General features: G+C 37.3%; 1 protein-coding gene across 1 annotated transcript in view; it reads right to left on the bottom strand.

The window, feature by feature from the left end:
- Positions 1–21,245, bottom strand: part of TTN (titin) — a 365,525-nt gene that overhangs the window by 296,305 nt on the left and 47,975 nt on the right. The window contains exons 11-21 of the mRNA XM_068247374.1: positions 21,104–21,229; positions 14,929–15,192; positions 14,608–14,673; positions 13,352–13,610; positions 10,669–10,726; positions 7,099–7,293; positions 5,964–6,106; positions 5,679–5,866; positions 3,947–4,177; positions 1,520–1,764; positions 967–1,187 (exon numbers count right to left, since the gene is read on the bottom strand). Of these exons, the coding sequence (XP_068103475.1) occupies positions 967–1,187; positions 1,520–1,764; positions 3,947–4,177; positions 5,679–5,866; positions 5,964–6,106; positions 7,099–7,293; positions 10,669–10,726; positions 13,352–13,610; positions 14,608–14,673; positions 14,929–15,192; positions 21,104–21,229 (1,996 nt within the window). The remainder of the gene's footprint in view (positions 1–966; positions 1,188–1,519; positions 1,765–3,946; positions 4,178–5,678; positions 5,867–5,963; positions 6,107–7,098; positions 7,294–10,668; positions 10,727–13,351; positions 13,611–14,607; positions 14,674–14,928; positions 15,193–21,103; positions 21,230–21,245) is intronic.

Raw genomic sequence — 21,245 nt, 5'->3', positions numbered from 1 at the left:
GTGTGTCTTAGCACGCGCACAGGCACTTTAGGCATGCTGAGGGGCTTTTCACAGGTGTGCTAAAGCCCAATCTACATGATACCATTCTTTGTGCGATTCGGTTACGATTCTATTTACGATCCGATTAAATCCGACATGTCCGATCGGGATCCGATTCGATTAAATTTGATTTGCCATTGGAAAACAATGGCAAATCGAATTGAATCGAATCGACTCCCGATCGGACATGTCGAATTTAATCCGAATGTAAATAGAATCATAATCGAATCACACAAAGAATCGTATCGTGTAGATGGGGCTTAACACTTAGCACCGCTTTGTGAATCAAGCCCTTTGTGTGTTATCCTTTGACTAGCCACCTCTAAATTTCAGATTTTAGAGAATACAATTATGAACAAAAGTAAAGCTGAGCTTAAAGTACTGGGTGGAACTAATAGTCATGTAAGTTTCAATTTCATTAAAAATTAAGGCCCATATGCAATTCGCTTTTCCTCCTGAGTTCTCTCCAAGGTGATATTTTCATACCTAGTCATAAAATTCTCTTTAAACTGCCAGCAAGCAAGAAAATACTCAAAATCATTTTGATAGTACTTTTTCACCAACATTTAGGTACTTTTTCAATTGTAAAATGCTTAAAAGTTGTTTAAAGATATTTAATCGAGAATATGAAAATTATCTCCTAGGTGATATCTCCAGCAAAAAAAGTTAATTGCACATGGGCTTAAGTCTTAAAATTTTCCAACAGCTTTATATTTAATTTACATTCTCTGAAATAATTATATGTATGTTTTGTATGTGTGAAGAAAAGAATATAAGTACTAGAAATCCATATTTTTTGATCAAATCAAAGTGGTTAAATTAATGAAAAAGGAATGATACATTTAATTATGTAACTAATTTACATTGTCTTTTGCAACTACCGCCCTTATTGACTATGCTGAATGAAAAGAAGGTTACATTATTTACCGTTGTGGAACCAATATGTTTCTGGCATTGGTCTTCCAACAACCTTTAGGTCAAATCTGGCAGTTTGCCCTTCTGCGCATTTGAAGGACGCAGGTTTCAAGACAAACACTGGCTTATATAGTCTCTCCAATTGTGATTCATCAGTTTCATCCAATCGGCGAGCAGGCGAACGTGCAGGAGAGCGGCCAGGGGAGCGGCTTGGTGACCTTGGAGACACAGACCTAGGAGACAAAAATGTACAAAATGTCAATAAACTATAATAACCTTCTTCATTTATACAATTTTTTTAAGTTGGCTATGGTATGATATTACCTCTTTTTGTAGATATAGTACTTTCAATCAGCAGTATAAACAAAAGAATATATATATATATATGTATATATATATATATATATATATATATATATATATATATATATATATATATATAATTTTTTTTTTCTAAATCACATTAACAGTTTCAGCACTGCTATGTATTTAAATATTCTGTGGCTATAATGCACATTTTTTTTTCAATTCAGAGTGCTGAATAAAGTAATGGAGGAAGCATTACCGTATTCTTTTAACAGCATCTGGTGCTGGCATGTAAGCAGGGCTTCCAGTCAGGGCAGCAGGCTCCACATACAGCTTTCCAGAGCAAATGGCATTTCCTTTAACATTGCTGGCCAAAGCAGTGTAAATACCCTCATCTTCAGCCAACAACACGGGTATACGCAGACTGGCCCGGCCATCTTGTAAGGTCTCCAACTGGTGTCGTCCTCCTGCTTTAATGCGTCTTCCATCTTTGTACCATGTAATCTGCAAAAAAGACATAGTAAAATACTGAGTGAATTTGTGTAAAATGTACTTTTGCACTGAAATCGTATAATATAACTTTTTAGTAGCTGATATTGACCTTGCTGTGTGGTACTACACTATCTTTCTGTAGGAGTCTGAATATAAGTTTACATATAAAATTGCCTTCCATTTGCAATAATTCAGTATTACATGGGCAAGAAGGAACTCCCATGATGCCTCACTTCTGCTCAGTGAGTGAAATGCAATTTCCTTTAAATCTTTGAAAAACCAAGAAGATATACAGAGGCACCTGTGCAGTGGTGTAACTACAAATTATGAGACACCCTTGCAAAAACTTTGAGGGGACCCCATGAATGTTCCCAAATCTTCCTTGCCTCCCCTTGGTGACCCTCACAGCCAGGGGGCCCATCTTATAAGGGTCATTAAGAAGTGTGGCCATCAGGATCTTCACATCCATAACATCTGTTGCCACAAAAACACCTGATCTGGAGTATCAGAGAGTGGGAAGGTTAGCAGTTGGGGCCCCTCCACACCTCCGGGCCCCCTGCATTCGCAGGGTCTGTTCCTCTGTAGTTTTGACCCTGCACCTGCATACAGCATACCTATTAATTTCAGAGAGACATATAAATCCAATTTGCAGACAGCTGTTTAAAGTGAACCTCCAGACTAAAAATCTACTCAGCAGCACTGAAAAGACTTGGTGTTTCTTTAACAGTTTCATAGCATCAGAACTTTGTTTTTCTTACCCAAGCCTTATTTTTAGCTGCACAGAAGAAAACTGCCTGGGCATTTTTCCCCTGAACTGTGCAAAGCATGATGGGATTTCTGATGTTGTTGTTCTCGTTCTGCTGTTTTGGTGCAATTTTTTGTTTTTGAGATTTGAAGCCTAGCACATGCAGCTGGGAGGGGTGATCAGGACACAGGACAGTTGGCTGCCTCCACAAAATCACAAACATTTGCTTGTTCTTTTAAAACAGGGTGGGTAAGAGATTATATAACCTATCTATTTTAATTAACATAACTAATTTAACTTAATGACAGTATGTTTGTTTAGACTGAAGTTCCCCTTTAAGACATGTAGAATTCGACTCTATAGGTCAGACTTGGGAAACAGTACTTTTACAAAATACCCAGTTAAGTTGGGGTAAATAAGAAGCACTACAGCTTTATAAGGGACAAAAAGGAACCTAAAGGCCACAAAAATGTATGCTAATATAAAATTGCCTTCTTAAAACAGAGGGCATTTGCAATTAATCAGCTTTATGTGGGCAAGAAGTCACTCCCATGATGCATCACTTCTGATCAGTGACTTAATATGCAAATCATTTCTTTATGCCCCTGAAGAAGCCAAGCACATATATAGAACCACTGGTAAACAATATTGGTAATTCTTTCTTGCTCACATAAAACTGATTTATTGCAAATACCTTTTGGTTTAAGAATGCAAATGTATATTTGGCACTATGTATTTTTAGTCATCCTAGTTAGCCTCAGTGAATGATGGTAGCAGAACTATGTGCACTGAAAAGTGGCAGTGTCTGCCTGTGCTGTAAAGCTGTCAGTTAAGCCTAAAGGATAAGCTTCTGACTAACTTGAAGGTCATGGTCGTGAAAAGCATTAATGGTAGCAATCCCTAAAAGGGCATGTGACACAGTGGTTAAGTGACACAGTACATATATATATACAGGCTTGCATGCCTTTATATAATAAGCTGTTCTGTTTATATATAGTCTTCCTTACATGCTGCAGAATATGGCCATTCAGCCACACATAAACACATAAACACATAAATGGCCATACATTTCCTCCAGCAGATGTCTGTCTGAGGGAGCGGACAGTGACACACCCCCAGATCTCTGTAATACAAGCAGTTGGAATTGTCTCACAGAGTCCCACCCCCAAAGTTGCTTCCAGGAAGATAATGAATGAGAACAGCTTCTGTCACTAACATTGCACTGCAAAAAGGTCATACACTATAAGTAACAATACATTATAAATGTTTTCATACCATCTTTGTTAAGATGTAATTCCTTTAGCATTAGCTGTCTAGTGAATATAGTGTTTAGCCCACTAGAAGTCATTTCTGGCTGTAGAGAGGCTTAGGAGGAGATGCCTGCAGTATCCTTCATAGAATAATTGGGAATAGAAAGTTTTCTTTCTTAGACTTCTGTCTTTTGCTTACCTTTGGTAATGGGTAGCCAGACATTTTACAGTGAAAAGTGACTCCCATTCCTTCAAGGATTTGGTAACTTTTAAGTCTTATGTCAAATCCTGATTCAATAATTTCAGATTCCGGAATGTCGACAATCATCTCCTCCCCATCTTCCTCAAGTAATTCCTCTAAGGTGATCTTAATAATTCTGTACTCAATTTCTTGGATAAGTTTCTCTTCAAATACAGTGAGCTGATATTCCTGCAAAAAAACCAAAAACAATTATATATTAATCACAACTTTTACATTATTCAAAAAATTATTAAGAATACTACTTAAGTAAAACATGAATTGCAAGTATGTGGTGCTAAAATGGTTGCTAAAATGTGATGCATAGAGAATATAGACATTGTATTTATAAAAGCCTACATTTTTAAAATTCTAAGAATATGACAAGGTATTTATGAATTTACACAGAGTAAATAGCCGTAATAGGCCATATTACTTTTGGCAGTGTGATATAATCACATTATTTAAAAGCTTCTCTGTGCACTGTAGAGGTAAGAGATTGAAATACAGGATTGTGCTAAAGGCATATATTCAGCAGTGGTGCCTGGGAGACATCTCGAGCTCACTCCAACCTGAATTATCGCAAATTCTTTCTGTTTTAGGAAAGCAAACTTTTGTTTTTCTTAGCATCTTAGTAAGGGGGCTTTTAGGACCATTGTAGTCCCTTACACACCCCAATGAGTTCTGGGTCACCATGAGCTTGCTGGTTAGTCTGTGCCTCTCGGATTTACAAGCCCTACTCCATAGAGCCAAATTAATCCATGCCATGCACTGATGAGGATCAAACAATCCGAAACAGTCTGTATGCATGTTGGATTATTATGGCTCTGTACATATTAACAAGCTGACACATCATTGCATTCCAGCGGTTCTGGAGGTGTGTTTAGCTTCTAAGGGTACAATGGTTAATTTGCATATATTCAGCAGTGGTGCCTGGGAGACATCTCGAGCTCACTCCAACCTGAATTATCGCAAATTCTTTCTGTTTTAGGAAAGCAAACTTTTGTTGTGCTAAAGACAGATACATACAACTAAGAGTGTTCAGATGTATGGGTGCAATCCAGCTGCATGTACGATACTTCAGCTGATGATCTAGCTACAAATCGGAATGCAAGTTTTGGCCTAGCAACCCTGTTACATCAGTGGAGAGGGAAGAGGAGGTACAGTATGCATATACTTTGGTAAGCAGATTACAAGGGAATAAATAGATCAATCAGGCAAGGGTTTTAAACCTCTCTACCACTCTACAACCAAGCAGGTCATGGTCCGAAGTAATTTCAGATGTTTCACAGATATCAGAACATCCTCCCATTCAGCTAAAAAACAGATGACAAGCATCTTGGGTCTCTAGGTATTATTATTAAGGCATGCTAAACTGATATTTCAGGACTATAGGAGAATCTCTTACTAGTTCAACAGAGACACATATTTGACCATTAATTTTACTATTTGCTTAATTTGTTTGGCAGAGTCCTCATTAGAACTAATAGACCTGCCAATTGAAATACTTTGACTTCTTGGCATTTGACATGCTCCAATTCTCCAGATTCCTGTGGTCTCATCTGTAAATAATAACCCAAACTGAAACAACTGTACATATCTATGTGCACGTTTAGCTTCTCTAAGTCAGGCCCTGTTTAGAAAATTATTTCCGTTACTTTAGGGAGAGCTTTCACATTGACACTTTATTTACCTCAGCATGAATAGTAGTCTTAACTTGTGTAGTATCCTTGGCCATCTTTTTTCTGATAAGGGTTTGTTCCCTCTCATATTCCTTATCATACTCAACCCGTGGTGCAGCTGGTGCGGCTTCAGCTACTTTGGGTTCAGGTACATATGGAGTTGGCTCTTCGTGCATCCTTGCATAATTGTCATATTCAGCTGTTGATGGAAAAAAGTATAAGTCATACAAGACTGATTCATTTTCCAATAGGCATTTAATATGTACGCTGTACTTGTAATCTAAAGGCCAACTTGCCTTCCTCCAATAGACTTGTAGTCTCAGTGGCTTCTCCGTGTTTGTTACGGATGACAATGCTGTAATCCCCAGCATCATCAGCAAAAGTCATAGTAATCTCAAGTTTGCATTCTCCGGTGTCTTTGTCATATGATACCTTATATCTAATGGAGAGAAATTCAGTATTATAGGTCATACAAATGACATGACAATTCTCAAAAACAAACCTACAAAAATAAATCAATATGGCGTAAATATATCAAATGTAACCATTACTGGCTAGAAGCTTTCTGCCTGGTCTTTTCACTGCTCCCCCCCCCCCCTCCTGAAATGACTCAGCCATTGCAATGGCAACATGTCTATACAGCAGAGGAGGGGAGAGATAGCACAGTGAAGAGATCAGGCAGTGAGTTTATCCTGACTGGCAATCGTTACATTTGCCGATTAGTAGAGATTGGCACAGTCATATAAACATACTTTGCATTGCAAGTAAACATTTATACACACACAGGGCCATATGCAATTCACTTTTTCACCTGAGTTTTATCCTAGGAGATAATATTTAATCTTGCATTTTGCAATTGAAAAAGTACCAAAAAGTTATTGAAACCTACTATCAAAATTATTTAGAGTACTTTCTTGCTTGCTGGTGATTTAAAATGCATTTTATTTACAAGTTGTGAAAATATCACCTAGGAGAAAACTCAGGTGAAAAAGTAAATTACATATGGGCCACAAAATGCTTTTAAATGTTCTTATATGTATGTAGGTACTTAAATTATATTTTAGGGACTTTAATTCCACTATAAATGATAGCAGGCAGCATGGTGTATGATAAAAGATTATATGGTAACCAGATCAATAATACAAATCTAAACCATTTTATTTTTCAGTTTTGGTCACAGTTTTGAAGAGTTTTTGAAGAGTTCTAGTTTTTACTGGAGTTAGTGTTCCCACTATGGAGATTTCCTGTAACTTCCTGTCCCACAGATGCCTGTTTCTATGCTTGACAAAAAATGTGAGGAAATCTCCCTCAGCTGGGGACATAGTAGTACTAGTAAAAATCTAACAGATGTTATAAGAGATTCCCATTTTACAAGACAAAATACATTGTCTAAATTATATTGACTTGAACACACACAAAAAAATGACATACCTGTATCCAGTATTCAGGGGCACGCCAGCCTTTTTCCAATAAACATGTGGCTTGGGGTTGCCTCCGATCTGACAGTCAAATATAACGCGGCCTCCCTCCACCAACTTCTGAATAGTTGGTTTTCGGATGAAGAATGGTGCTACTCCTTCTCCTTCCTCCTGCACCTCTACCTCCATCCTCTGCTCCTCTATATATCTGCACAAAGGTGTATAATATATCATTTATTATTGCTTTATTATTTGTTTATCATTCTATCTTAATCTGTACTTTAATATATTTAACATCTACAAACATCATGTTGGCAACTCTTACATATTGGGGTTGATTCACTAAGGTTGGAATACAGTAGAGAACACTGGAAAACCTTAGAGACCCAGAAAACTTAAACTTATTTTTGGCCTACTTTTAGGTGGAAAGCCTTGCCTGGATACATGAGAACATAGAGAAGGTGAATGCTGCACAATGCAGATCAGTACCTTTCCTATGCTATTCATAAACACAGAACTGCTGTTAGTTAGATAGATAGATCAAAGGACACTTCAGTCCCCTCCAAAACCATCAGTTGAAATAAGCAGCCATTATGGCCACCCGGTGAGTATATGGACACTAAATGACTACTTCCTGCTCACCTCTCCTGGCACACAACAAAGCAATATGAACTGGAAGGGCTTCTTCTCAATAGTGTACGGACTGTGGTCTTGAGTGTTAGCCTCCTACTATTAATTCCTCCCTACTTGTCATTCAAAACTCAGCAGTATGTACACACTGACAGAGTATTCTCACGCTACCAATATTTCAGGTATCCAGCAACTTGTAAAAAAATCCTTTTTGTTCTGCTCTTAAAGCATAACTGACTAGTTCTATTAACCTCCCTGGCGGTTTATTTATTTTGCCAGGGAGGCTACAATGTGTTTTTTTTTAATTTAAAAAAAAAATATTTCATGCAGCCAACTGAAAGTTGGCTGCATGAAAGCCCACTAGAGGGCGCTCCGGAAGCGTACTTTCGATCGCCTCCGGCAATCGAAAGTAACAAGATAGGCCGCAATGAGCGGCCTATCTTGTTTCGCTTTCCTCGTCGCCATGGCGACGAGCGGAGTGACGTCATGGACGTCAGTCGACGTCCTGACGTCAGAGCCGCCCGATCCAGCCCCTAGCGCCGGCCGGAACTGTTTGTTCCGGCTGCGCTGGGCTCGGGCGGCTGGGGGGACCCTCTTTCGCCGCTGCACGCGGCAGATCGCCGCGGAGCGGCGGCGATCGGGCAGCACACGCGGCTGGCAAAGTGCCGGCTGCGTGTGCTGCTTTTTTCAGAATGGAAATCGGCCCAGCAGCGCCTGAGCGGCGACCTCCGGCGGCATACCCCGAGCTCAGCTCGGGATTACCGCCAAGGAGGTTAAGACATTTTCTGAAGTCCCTTTCTGTTTTCCAGTTCCGCAAGCGTCAGACTTTGTTATATGCTACTAATGTACTATTGACCATTACTGGTACACATATAGTTAATTATCTCATAAGTTTATTTTTTGGTACCGCAGATCCTCACATTCATAAGTTTATTTTTACTTTAGGTTTGCTTTAATAAGGGCGAGGAGAAGTATGGAATGGAGTGTTTTATAACAGCCATAACACTGCTGCTTCATCTTCCATCTTTAAACAGGCTCAGCTGTCATTGAGGGTTTTGAGGGTAGTAAATCATGTCAATTTAAAGCAAACCTAAATCAAAAATAAACTTATGAGGTAACGAATTGTATTTGTAGTACAGCTAAGAAATAGAACATTAGTAGCAAGAAAAAGAGTCTCAAATTGTTTCCAGTACAGGAAGAGTTAAAAAAACTTCAGTAGTTATCTATGCAAAAGCGTTTCTCTGAGCTATTCCACCCAATTTGAGTTGAATACAGTCCTGTTTTCTGAAGCGCTTAAACAGTCAAGAAACCGTGAGAGCTTGAAGGAGACCAAAGGGGCTTAGCCAGGCTATTGACCCGACTTTGTACCCTCTGAACTTTTTGCCTGATGAAGCGGGATAGTGACCTGTGAAACGCGTTGCAACTTTGGAGCTTTTAAGTAAAGTTACTTTATACTGTGAGTAACGTCCCATTGTCCGGTTTGCCTTTCTATGAGGGAGGTGAGTCCACCAACTTTCCTCTTTTTAAACGGCTTTTAATCGTTTTTATTCTACTTGGCGCCTCTGTGTTATTACTCTACAAAAAGAAAACGTGAGAGACAGCTTGGGCTAAGGTTTTACTGCAAAGGAGTGTGGTTTTCAAACTGCAAATGTAAAAGAATGATGCATTGTTGTATAAAAAAAGCTATAAAGCTGAAAATAAAAGCATGAGACTCTTTTCTTTGCTACCAATGTTCTGTTCACTATCTGTACTACACATATAATTCATTATATCATAAGTTTTTCTTCCCTTCAAGGTTGCTTTAAAGTCCCTTAACCTGCATAGTATGAAAACTGATGACAGGTAAATGGGGCCACATATGTGCTTAAAGGGAATCTGAAGTGAAAATAAACTTATGATGTGATTTGTATGTGTAGTACAGCTAAGAAATAAAACATTGGCAGCAGAGATATGAGACTAATATCGTTTCCTGTACAGGAAGAGTTAAGAAACTCCAGTTGTTATCTATGCAAAAGAGCTTCACTGATCTCTACGACTTTCAAAGTCACTGTCTTCTGCAGCTTAGTATCTCAACTGTCTGTCACTGTATTTAGTTTTTTCTTCAGAGGAAAGTTCAAAAGTTTATTAGCCTGCTCTGTGAAATCATTTAGAATGCTGAGTGTAGTGTGTAAACTGCAAATATTAGAGAATGTTGAAATGTTATAAAAAAAAACCCTATATAACTGAAAATAAAAATATGAGACTATTTTCTTTGCTACTAATGTTTTATTAATTATCTGTACTACACACCCCATTCATTATACTATAATTTTTTTCACTTCAGTGTCACTTTAAGCAGCTGTACAGTTGATAAAAGTGTAATACGCAGTGTTTGGCTTGTGACAACCGTGGGCAACTGCATATGAATTTATGGAGCGGTGTGTCCTGTCCAAAAACACAGGGAGGGATGTAGTATAGAGCAACTACAAACTTAGTGTAGCAGCTTCACAACCATTGACAGCCTCCTTGCAAATGTCTATAAACTACTACTGTAAGTGTCTGTGGAGACTAAATGGAATAAGAAATGAAAGGAGTGTGGAGGGGTAGTGTTGCTGACTCCCTGGCAATTGCATTCGTATATGGAGTTCAAGGGACTCAGCTCAGACTCCAGTGGGTGTACAATTGTTCCAATTGTGACTCATAAAGCCAAAAGAGTAAAGCTTTCAATTCCGATTGGCCAATTACTGACCAATTTTTCAAATTCCAAATAGTATGAGAGCTTACAGAATCAGTTCAAAGTATGTATTCAAGATCTCTTGACCCTTATACTATATAAAGATGGTAAAATTGGTCAAGCATTGGGCAGTAAAAATTGGATTGGAGTGTATGCACCCTATTACAGCATCTAGGGAGATGGCAGACATTCACATATTAACAACAAGAAGTTATTTAAAAATATAAGAAATATAATTACTGTTTTTCTTCTGTCATTTTTTCAGTAACGGTTTCCCTGGCTTCATACTCTTCAGATACTAGTAAAAAAGAAGAGAATAATCAGCAAATCATACGCTTTAGAGTAAACAACACTGATACTAGAGTCTGATACTGGGGTCTACATGCAGGCCTTGCAGTGCTGCCACTCTGTGGTGACAACACAGTAGCCACAGATAAGTGATTCTAAAAACATATCAAATCCTTCCATTGATCACAGCATGAATATGATACAGGCTATTTTTGTAGTAAAAAGATGCAACTATTCTTTTAGGCCCCTTCACACTGGGGCACTTTCCAGCCGCATTTTGCACTTTGCTGATTGCCAGCGATAAGCAAAGTGCAATCCTATGGGATTACTCACACTGCAGCAATTGCATGGCAACTGTAATTTCCGCGCAGTTGCGGTGCAATTCTCATTCACTTAAATAAGAATCGCAAAGTGCAATAACAGCAAAATCACGAAACATCGCAATGCAAAATTGTGATAGCAATTGCCAGGCAATTGTGATTGCGTTTGGTGATTCCCAGTGTAAAAGGGGCTATAGAGTGTTGGGATAGAGATAATATCTGCCCTAAACAAATTTAAGCTAGACTATCTTGTGCTTGAACTATTTACTTTCCATAGATTTCTGGCTATTTTACCTAACTAACCGATTAAGTCATTTGGTCAGTGGTTAAAAAACCTTTAAGGATACAACAACAAAAAATATCCATCTGAATGGATGGTGGCCACTAACGATCCAATTTCTAGCGAAAAATCGGTTGAGCGATCATAAATTCTGATCGAACTGGTTGTAAATAATCTCCGTTGATGGGCACAATCGATTATGAACGATTATAAAAATAGTCGTCCAATTAGATTTTTGTCAAACTAAAACTTGGATTTTCTTGTTGGTTGTGATAGATAGGAAGCAAATATTGGTACGTTGATGGTGTAGTGAACAATTTCACTTCTGATCAGAATTTCGGATCGCTCGAATGATTTCTTACCAGAAATTGGACCGTTAGTGGCCCCCTTTATTCTCCTATGACCACACCATTACCCCAATAAATGAAAACGTTTGCAGACTCAAAGAGTGAGGCAGGGAACACACTTGACTGTTTTCGTATGTGTTTTCTGCACAGAAAAACTGAGAATTCATGTTAATCAATGGGCTAGTTCACAATTAATATGTTTTTTGCGTGCAGAAAAAAAACTGACAATCTGCATGATGTCTCTGCACATTTTGCCAGTTTTCTCTATCAATTACATTAGCTGCTGAGAAAAAAAAACGCACACGTTTTCCTGAATAGAAACACACTTGGTGTGCAGAAAACGCATGCAGAAAACTGAAAGACAAGCGTGTCCCCTGCCTGAATCCAGAAGGTTTGTGTTACGTGTTTTAGTTCTGAATGGTGAGGAATTATGGCTAGAAACTTTTCTGAGGTTTTATTGTTAATGGAGACATTTTCTCTCTTCTTGTATCCATGGGCCCACCATGAAGCTTTGTGGCTTTTTAAAGTAAACTAAAAGTCCTGTGGCGGTAAAATGAGGCATAGCAATATAAACTAGTGGCATATTCTAAAAATCTTTTGCTGTCTTTGTTGGCCTTGGAGTGATCTTTTCACTTCCTGTCTGGAAAGGAAGTGACATTAATTCTCATAGATGGTGATATAGGAAAGCAATAAAAATCAAAAGGAGGTTCTTTGCCCTTTGCCACAGAATACAAAGCTTATTTTTCAGCCCATTAATTAAGTATATTATGTAATGTACATTTTTCAAAACTTCTAATCACAGTTCCAGTTCCATCTAGTTTTGTTACTAAAATCAATTAAATATTGCAGATAACTTTTACTGGAGACAGAAAGTTTCAATCGTATCTTGTATGTCTAAAAGCTGACAAATGGACAACCATGATTGACTATAAACATAAGTGAATTACAAATAAGATCTCTTTAGGTATAACTGGAATTTTTGAATTACCTTCTGATAACTCATTTGTCTATAAACCAATAAAGAAAGTATATTTATGGGTAAAAAGTATACTGCACCATTGTAGCACACTTGGGTCCATATGCAATTCACTTTTTCTCCTGAATTTTCTCCTAAGTGAGCCTAGTCAATAAAATGCCTTTTAAACCACCAGCAGGATAGAAAATACACTAAATAATCTTGATATTACTTTTTCACAATTTTTTGGTACATTTTTTTAATTACAAAGCTCTGAAAAGTTATTTTAAAAAAGAGTTGAAAACATTTTCTGCTAGAGGAAAACTAAGGAGAAAAAGTTAATTGCATATGGGCCTTGGATTTTAAATACATTATCACAACAGACACCGTATAGGTTTACTTGGTGGTGAAAATCCAAAATTACTATTATTATATCCTAGTATATATTTGAGTCTTTTTAAATTAGCTTGACATGCAGTTCAACTTTATGAAGACTCTTTATTAGACAAGTTTTTAAATAAATCTGCTTAGCTCACAACTTGAAACTAAATATAAAATTGATAAGAGAAAAGCATGTGTAGCAAGGAATACATTACACTCCCTCTGCTGGATTTAGGATGCTGTCCATTTGTTGGTCGCAGCTCAGCCATAAAATGCAGCTGTTCTTCACATTCTACTGCTTTGCTATTTTAACCACAAACCAAAATAACTCAAAGGGGTGGTGTTGGTTTACCTTGAACGAGGAGGTAACACGAAGTGCTGACAGTGCCTGCCTCGTTATTGGCTGTGCAAGTGAATCGTCCGCTGTCTTCAGCAAATGCTTCTCGAATCACTAATCGTGCAATCTCTTCTTGATAGGTAATTTGGAAATCAATAGAATTTTCAATCCGGTAATCCTCGCGATACCAGACCACAGTTGGAGAAGGGTAACCAGAAATGCTACACTCCAAAGTTACTGACTCGCCTTCGAGTACTGTCACATTTTTCAGACCCTATTCACAAAAAACAAATAAGATTAACACCTGGACACCAAAACACATCTAAAAATTAAGAGCACTAGCACAACAAACTCAACACCTTTCACAATATGCGAATTAATTACCTAACCTTCCAAGGTAATTTGGCAATGCTTTTTTCGTTCTACAGCAAAGAAATAGAGATTGCAATCTGTGTTTGGGGAGACATTATTGACCTATAATTGCTTGTTGCAACGCTATAATCTATAAACCCTTATTTATTGTTGAAGGCTGTGTTAAATATTGGTGCTCTACAAATCAGAAATAGCAAAATAAAAATAGTAATAGTAACAGCTATAAGAAATATCAGTATTCAATACCACTAGAGTGAAAGATCATTTTGGATAGAATTAAAAGACTATTATGTGTTTAGAAGCTAATAAAAGCTAATGAGATTATTACTATCATCATTTAGTAATAAAATATACGGTTACTCTTTAAGTTGTAAATGAAGTTAAATGACCCATGGAATAATGCTACAAAGCTGCGAAATAAACACTTTCCACACGAGTCATAAACTCAAAACATTCAGATATTTATTTGAGGATGGGAGCTAAATCTGTGTTTGATCCTGTTTAATTATGCTGTGAATATTGATTGTTAGCAACCTACTAGCCAACTTTAATAACTATTTTTTAAGATGTACATCACACAAAAGCACAACATCTTTTTAAATGATACAGACATGTGCATACTATATACTATGTACACACATGTAAACACACATATGTAGCATGCACTTATTTTTTCAAGTATCTATAACTTCCTATACATTTTAAAGATTTAATCAAATACACTTAGTAAGTAGTTTAAACTTCAACAGTGAAAGCTATTTGCTATGTTGCATAATCATTTAGAGATGTATAAGATTACAACGTGCAGATTTATTTCCGCATTTCTGGATTAAGAAGTAATGTAAATATGGTGTCGTATCCAAACACAGTGCCCTCAGTCCCAGAAATGTCTTACTTACAGAGACTATAGTTGGTGGAGAGACGGGAACCTCGGCTGGTACAGGGACCCGGGCTGCTTCTTCAGCCTGAAACATATGGAAGAGTGTGAGCTTTTCTATAGGCAAGGGGTCTAAAAATAAGCGTCATGCGGGAACAGGGGTATAGGGTTTCACCTGCATATGGTCATGTTAGAAGCATAGTAAAGCACTAATTATACACCCGCTTGTGTAAGGAGCAGCAAGTGTAGTAAGGAGAAGAAAGTGGAGGCGCATTTTGTTATAATTTGTTGTTATGGCTGGGAAGAATTAAAGAAGATGCAAAAGAGTCTCTTGATAACCAACCTCATACTGGTACTGAAACCTTTCGTCGCGTGTTAAACCGCCCGTAACGGTCACACCTATATCTCTTTTCATTTCAACATCAAAGCGAGTTTTGTAAGCATCGAGTGGCTCTGCCAAAGGGTAGGGTTGAGAGATCTCTGGTGTTGCTCGTGCTTCTGACGGTTTGAAATGTGGAGCTTTCACTGATTTGATGATCTTCTGTGAAGCTGTCACCGAAGTTAATTTTTCTTCCAGAGAAGCTAAAGCAGATCCTGATATTGACACCTGATCCGCCCAAAAGGAAATATGTTACTATTCAGCCGCAAAGCAGCATATTTTAAAGATGCACTCTTTTATTATTTCATGTGCTTTTCCTGGTGGTGGTTAACTGAAATTTTGAAGGAAGATCCTTATCCAAGAAAGATTTCTATTAGGTTCTCTCTTCCATTTGTCTCTTTTTTATTTTGTAACCTTAATTAATTAAGACTCCAAACGACCTCTCAAGATTGTAAGATGACATAAAGAAGAGAAACATTTTTTTCTTAAGTTTAGGATGAAAATGAAATGAGTTATTGTGTAAGATCTTTATTGCTGTCTGTGTTGTTGTCCAATATACTTCCTATCCTCGGGGCAGTTGGCATTGGGACAGAAAGTGATGTATATTCCAGAATTCTACAGCTGTCAGTGAAACACATGTGGGGTATTAGATTTCCAAAGGGGACACTTGATCCTTTGACAGCTGCCAAGGGTGGAAATTCCCCTTCATTTGTGACAATTTAATCTAACTTTCTGTTTTTTCTGGGACAGGAAGTGAGGGGGAATATCTTTAACAGGAACACAGACAGGAGTAAAAAGAAAAAAAAACGATAGTCTCATTATGAAGCATTGGACAGTAGAATAATTCCTAATGTTCCCTTAAAGTGTAACTGTCGGACATTAAATCAAAAATCAATTCTTTATTTTTATCTGGTAGACAAGTAATAAGGATGCTAATCAGGCAATCCAAAAGTTAAAATCTCTATTACTTTTCTTGTTTATAAATGATCATTCCCCAGTTTACCTTACTCTTATTTGGTACCTTGCCGCAAAAAGGAAGTTGCAGGGCATGCTGGGTTGGCCTTTTTTGCTTCTGTACATTAGTTAAGTCTGAGGGGAAATAAAGAAGCAAAAAGAGACAACCCAGCATGCCCTGAAACTTCCTTTGTGCGGCAACGTACCAAGTAAGAGTCAGGTAAACTGGGGAATGATCATTCATTAACAAGAAAAGTAATAGAGATTTTAACGTTTGCATTGCCTGGTTAGCATCCTCATTACTTGTTTACCAGATAAAAAGAAAGAATTGATTTTTTTATTCTATGCCCGACAGTTACACTTTAAAGGACCACTATCATGAAAAAATTGCAAATTTAAAATACATGTGTACACATACTTATAAGAAGTACATTTCTCCTAGAGTAAAATTCAGTATAAATTAATGTTAATTCTATGTTGCTGTTACTTACAGTAAACTGTAAAAATCTGACAGGTTTTGGACGAGTCCATCTTGGCATGGGGGATTTTCAGTATCTCCTATATTCTTTACAAAATCAATCCTTCGAAAGGATCTATACTAAGATGTTGGCCAGCCTGCCTAATCATTTACAGTTGAATTGGAATACTGCCTTTGAAATACAAAAAAAAAAAAACTAAACTTGAGAATCCCCAATGAGCAGATGAACTCATACAAAACTTAGAATACCTGTTAGAATTTCACCGCCTACTATAAGTGACTGCACCATAGGATAAAGGTAATTTATAGTGCATTTTAGTCTGAAAAAAATGCATTTCTTATATGTATGTATTTTACATTTTACAATTTTTTTTGCATAGTGATCCTTTAACAACCAGTAAGGTTTTCTCCTTCTTGTTAAACTGGGCTTGCATTATTCATCACTTACACTACAGAGTTTATGGTGACTATTTCTCTGATTGAAAACTGATCAAGACTATTTATAGTTTATTGTTTTGTACCACTTGATATCAAGCAGTTTTGTGCCATTGCACATGGATGTCAATGTCCTGCTGCTTCCACACCATACGTGACTGATATAAAGAATAGACATTTCAAATCAATGTTTGAATGATCAATCATTCAACAAATAATCAAAAGTGTCCTAGCTTAAGTAGATTATCATTCGGTTAGATTTTTTTAAAACTATTCTATGGGCACACGTCATACTTTATGGTTTTCCATTTCTAATAAAATGCTTATCATGAGAACACCTTATTTCAGTAAATGTCATCAAAATATAACAAGCAATATACAATCTTTGGTGACTTAAGGCCCATACACACGTCGGATTTCCGCGAACGACGGGTCGTTTGAACGTCCCGTCGTTCTGTCGTTCGCCCGCTAAATCGGGCGTGTGTACAGACTATCGTTCGTTTGATAAGAGTGAGTTTGAGCGATCCGCCAGGTGGATTGCTCAAACTCACGCTTATCAAACGAACGATAGTCTGTACACACGCCCGATTTAGCGGGCGAATGACGGAACGACGGGACGTTCATACGACCCGTCGTTCGCGGAAATCCGACGTATGTATGGGCCTTTAGGGTCCTTTTACACTTAATCAGTTGCTCTCAGTTAAAACGGAAAGAATTCTGATTTTCAAAGTAAGTCCCATGTTTTCCTATGGCACCTTTCACACGTAACGCGTTTTAACTGAAATCTTCTTCCTAATGCACTGCTATGGAAAAAACGCGTACCAACGCGTACTAACGCGTACTAACACACACTAACGCATACCAACTGATTAAGTGTAAAAGGGGCCTTAGGGTCTATGTAAATGAAAAGTGCAAATGCCACACAAACACAGTATGCAAATGCATCACATTTGTATGACATTCACAAGCCACTCAATGCTGTGGAGTGAAATCCAAACGCAGCAGAACATAACATGTGGAAAATCACAACATTATTACTGCAAATATTTTGCCGCAGCGCCTGTCTTTGGGAAGTATAATATGAAAACTGAAGACATGAAGGACAGCAATACATTTTATTGGGGAGTGTAACACTTTCTCATTCTCCCTAAAAAATATATATACATATCTATATATATATAATTTTTTTTACTGTTTTTGTCACTGTTTTTAACACAGGGGAAAAACACAGGGCAGCAATAAAATTTCTCATATATATATATATATATATATATATATATATATATATATATATATATATATATATATATTATTTTTTTCCTAGTCTGGTTCCTTAATAACACAGTACAAAAAGCAGTGATATGTAGCCAACAGGGGTACTCAATCACTGCCATTAAAGTAATTTATTTTGCACTCAGTAGTGTACATGGACTTATGCCTTCAATTCAAGTTTAGATAGAGTCCATTTCACTATTCACTTATATGACTGGAATGCGAAGAGGTGTCGAACAGAATGTTAACTGAAGTTGAAGGTCTGTGCCTTTCAACTGCTAGAATTTTTGTGATGGGATTATACTGATGGACATTACTGTTCTTTGCACTGTATTTTTGACTAAATCCGTTGTTTAAAGGGAACCTGAACTGAGTAAAATTATTTAAAATAAACACATGATGTAGCTGCAAATGAATATTACATACTTACCTTGCCATCCATTCCTCTCAGAAGCTCACCATTTTCTTCTTACAGTGGTCCCTTCCAGTTCTGACAAGAGTTTGTCAGAACTGAAATATACCAGTTGCTGTCAGTAATATATCAGCTGCTGTCAGTTATAACTGAATGTGCAAGCTAATGTCCATGTTTCCCTATGGCTCAAGTGGGGGATATAACAGTTTAACAGTGTGCTGACCAGGAAGCTGTTATGGGGTAACGGCCATTTTCAAAAGGGAGGACAGAGAATTCCATTGGTCACAGTGGACAAACAGGACGCAGAAGAGGAGAAAGAGATTGATGAGCAGACTACACGTGAGGTAAGTATGACCTGTGTATGCTTATTTTGACTTTTTATTTTAAGTACAGGTTCTCTTTAAGCCTAAATATTTAGATTTTTTTTTTTTAAACTGTTGGATAGAGAATACCAATGAAAACCACCGATGTATCTTTAAATTCAACAAAAGAAAGAAAGCACTAAGGACTTAAGACATAAACACAAAACAAACAGACACAGAAAAAACAAGGGAGCCAACGACACAAAGCTGAGGGTTATGTGCAGATTGCAAGAAAAATGTTTTTTTTAAGTCTTTATTTATGTATTAATTATGTACTGCAACTTTAAAAAAAAAGATTATATTAAAGCAGAACAAAGATCAATTTAAAAAGCATAAAGCAAAGTCACTGTAAAGAAAATGATTCCAATTAACATTTAAAAAGACACCGTACTGTCAATAGAAGTGTTGGACAGCTACTTTCTCAGCCAATTTTATGCAACAGAGTAGGGGAGGATATTGGAATACTGAGATGCATAGGAATTACACAGATGACCAAAACAACGCAGGGCTAAAAAAAGGGGTCAGTCATGGCTGGACTAAAGATGCACTAAGCAAGATTCCAAACACTTCTGTAGACAATATCTTTGAAAAACGTTTGAAGCACTTTGAACATAATAATGATCATGACTTTGTTGCTTTCTTAGTTCCCTTCAATTCTGCTTTAAAATAAATATTAAGTTAATGAATAGTTCTTTTAGTAGGTAGTAAAAAAAACTGCAAACATTAAAAAAAACCTATATGTATTATTATATTAATATAAAAAGGGAATATTTTAATGATTTCAATTTGCTTATGTGGTGACCATCAAGTAAAATATTACAAATATCCATTTATAACACATTTCTGGAAATGATCAATCTACACGCACATGTGAGTGATTGGACAGATTTGCAGATGTGAAGACTTCTCTTCCTAGAGATTTCCTATTGCACATATTGTTGACATGAAGGTCTATTGGGGATTTTGATCTGTTAATCATTTTATCCCTTGAGGCGCATACATACACGCCATTAGTGTTGCCATCAAGGTCAAACTTGATCCTTCAGATGAAACTGATGGGGACTATGGTATACCTGAGTGATGAGTGCTGTCTTTTTAGAGATGCAAGGAGTATGGCACAAGACGAAGCAGCTTCTGGTGGCTCGGGTAAGCAGAGGAACAATGCACTCAGCCATTGCTGTCTCCTAAAGTTCTGTTGTGCCTGATCATTTGTCGGCATTTGCCATTTCCGCATGTTTCGTCCTGGATGCTACTTTTAGTGTCCAGGATCAGCTATGCTCTGTGCTTCAGTGTCCCCCTGTGGGGGTCAAAACATGACGCAGTGATCGAAAAATGGGAAGTGCCACTGTAGGTTGCCAAATGCTTTTCTACTTGCCAGCAGAAAAACAATTGACAGTGTCTAAACAAGACACCACTGCTGCTCGTTCAGATGACCTTTTGAACCAGCCCTTAGTGACCTGAAGGGACACTTGTATACACACTAGATTCTTAGCCAATGGGCACCCAAAAATCCTCTTCAGCCAAGTTTGATCCAGTGTGTTTACCAAGCTTTAACACTTTCTTAATACAGATAATGATTTTCTTTGATGGAATTTATCCTATTTCGGTGAAATTGCACCAAAATCTTATATGGTTAAAAGGAAGCAAAAACCATGCATGGTAACATGTGACTTCTAAACCTTTGCTTGGTAGAGATCACATTAACATGCATTACTTCATTTTCGGCATAAAACAAAAAAACAAGCGGAAGTGGCACATAATAATGCCATAAATGTTTACATCGCTGGTGTTACTTTTACCTTCTACATGATTTTACATAAATGTGGAAATCATGTAGAAAAAAATCTAATTCTTAATTATTTGTATAAGTAAAGTCTTTGAAAAGTCAAAATATCTAATCTGAAAACTGTTCCAGAGGGATGACCTAGCGTTGAAGGCAGGGTATCGGCATTCCAGCCACATAACTAATATTTACAGAGGGTCAGGCATCGGCATTTCTGCATTTCTTTTATAATAAGTTTGCTTTCAGTCTAACAAGACCATGTTCTAAATCAGACTTAAGGGTTTTTTTTTTGTAACATTTAAAGCTGTGTATATATCAAACAGATATTTGTAATAAGATTATGATGGAAAGAGTTAGGTCACAAAACCACTAGTTTAGTCAATGTAGTCTTGGTATTTTTGGTGAGAGTGCCTTGGATGACATCTAGGCTACTCAGCTCTTACCTCATGTGTATGTTCAGATTTAGGTACTGTAACTTTAGTGACGGTGAAATGAGGAATAGGTGTATGTGATACAGTTTGTTCCACTTGGACAACTGGCACAGTTGGCGGTTCAGGTGCTCTTTTTATCTACATTGATCAATAC

This window comes from Hyperolius riggenbachi, chromosome 7 (assembly GCF_040937935.1).
Source record: "Hyperolius riggenbachi isolate aHypRig1 chromosome 7, aHypRig1.pri, whole genome shotgun sequence".
Lineage (NCBI taxonomy): Eukaryota > Metazoa > Chordata > Amphibia > Anura > Hyperoliidae > Hyperolius > Hyperolius riggenbachi.
The sequence above is the reverse complement of the archived record's forward strand: the minus strand, read 5'-3'. Positions and strand labels throughout refer to the sequence as shown.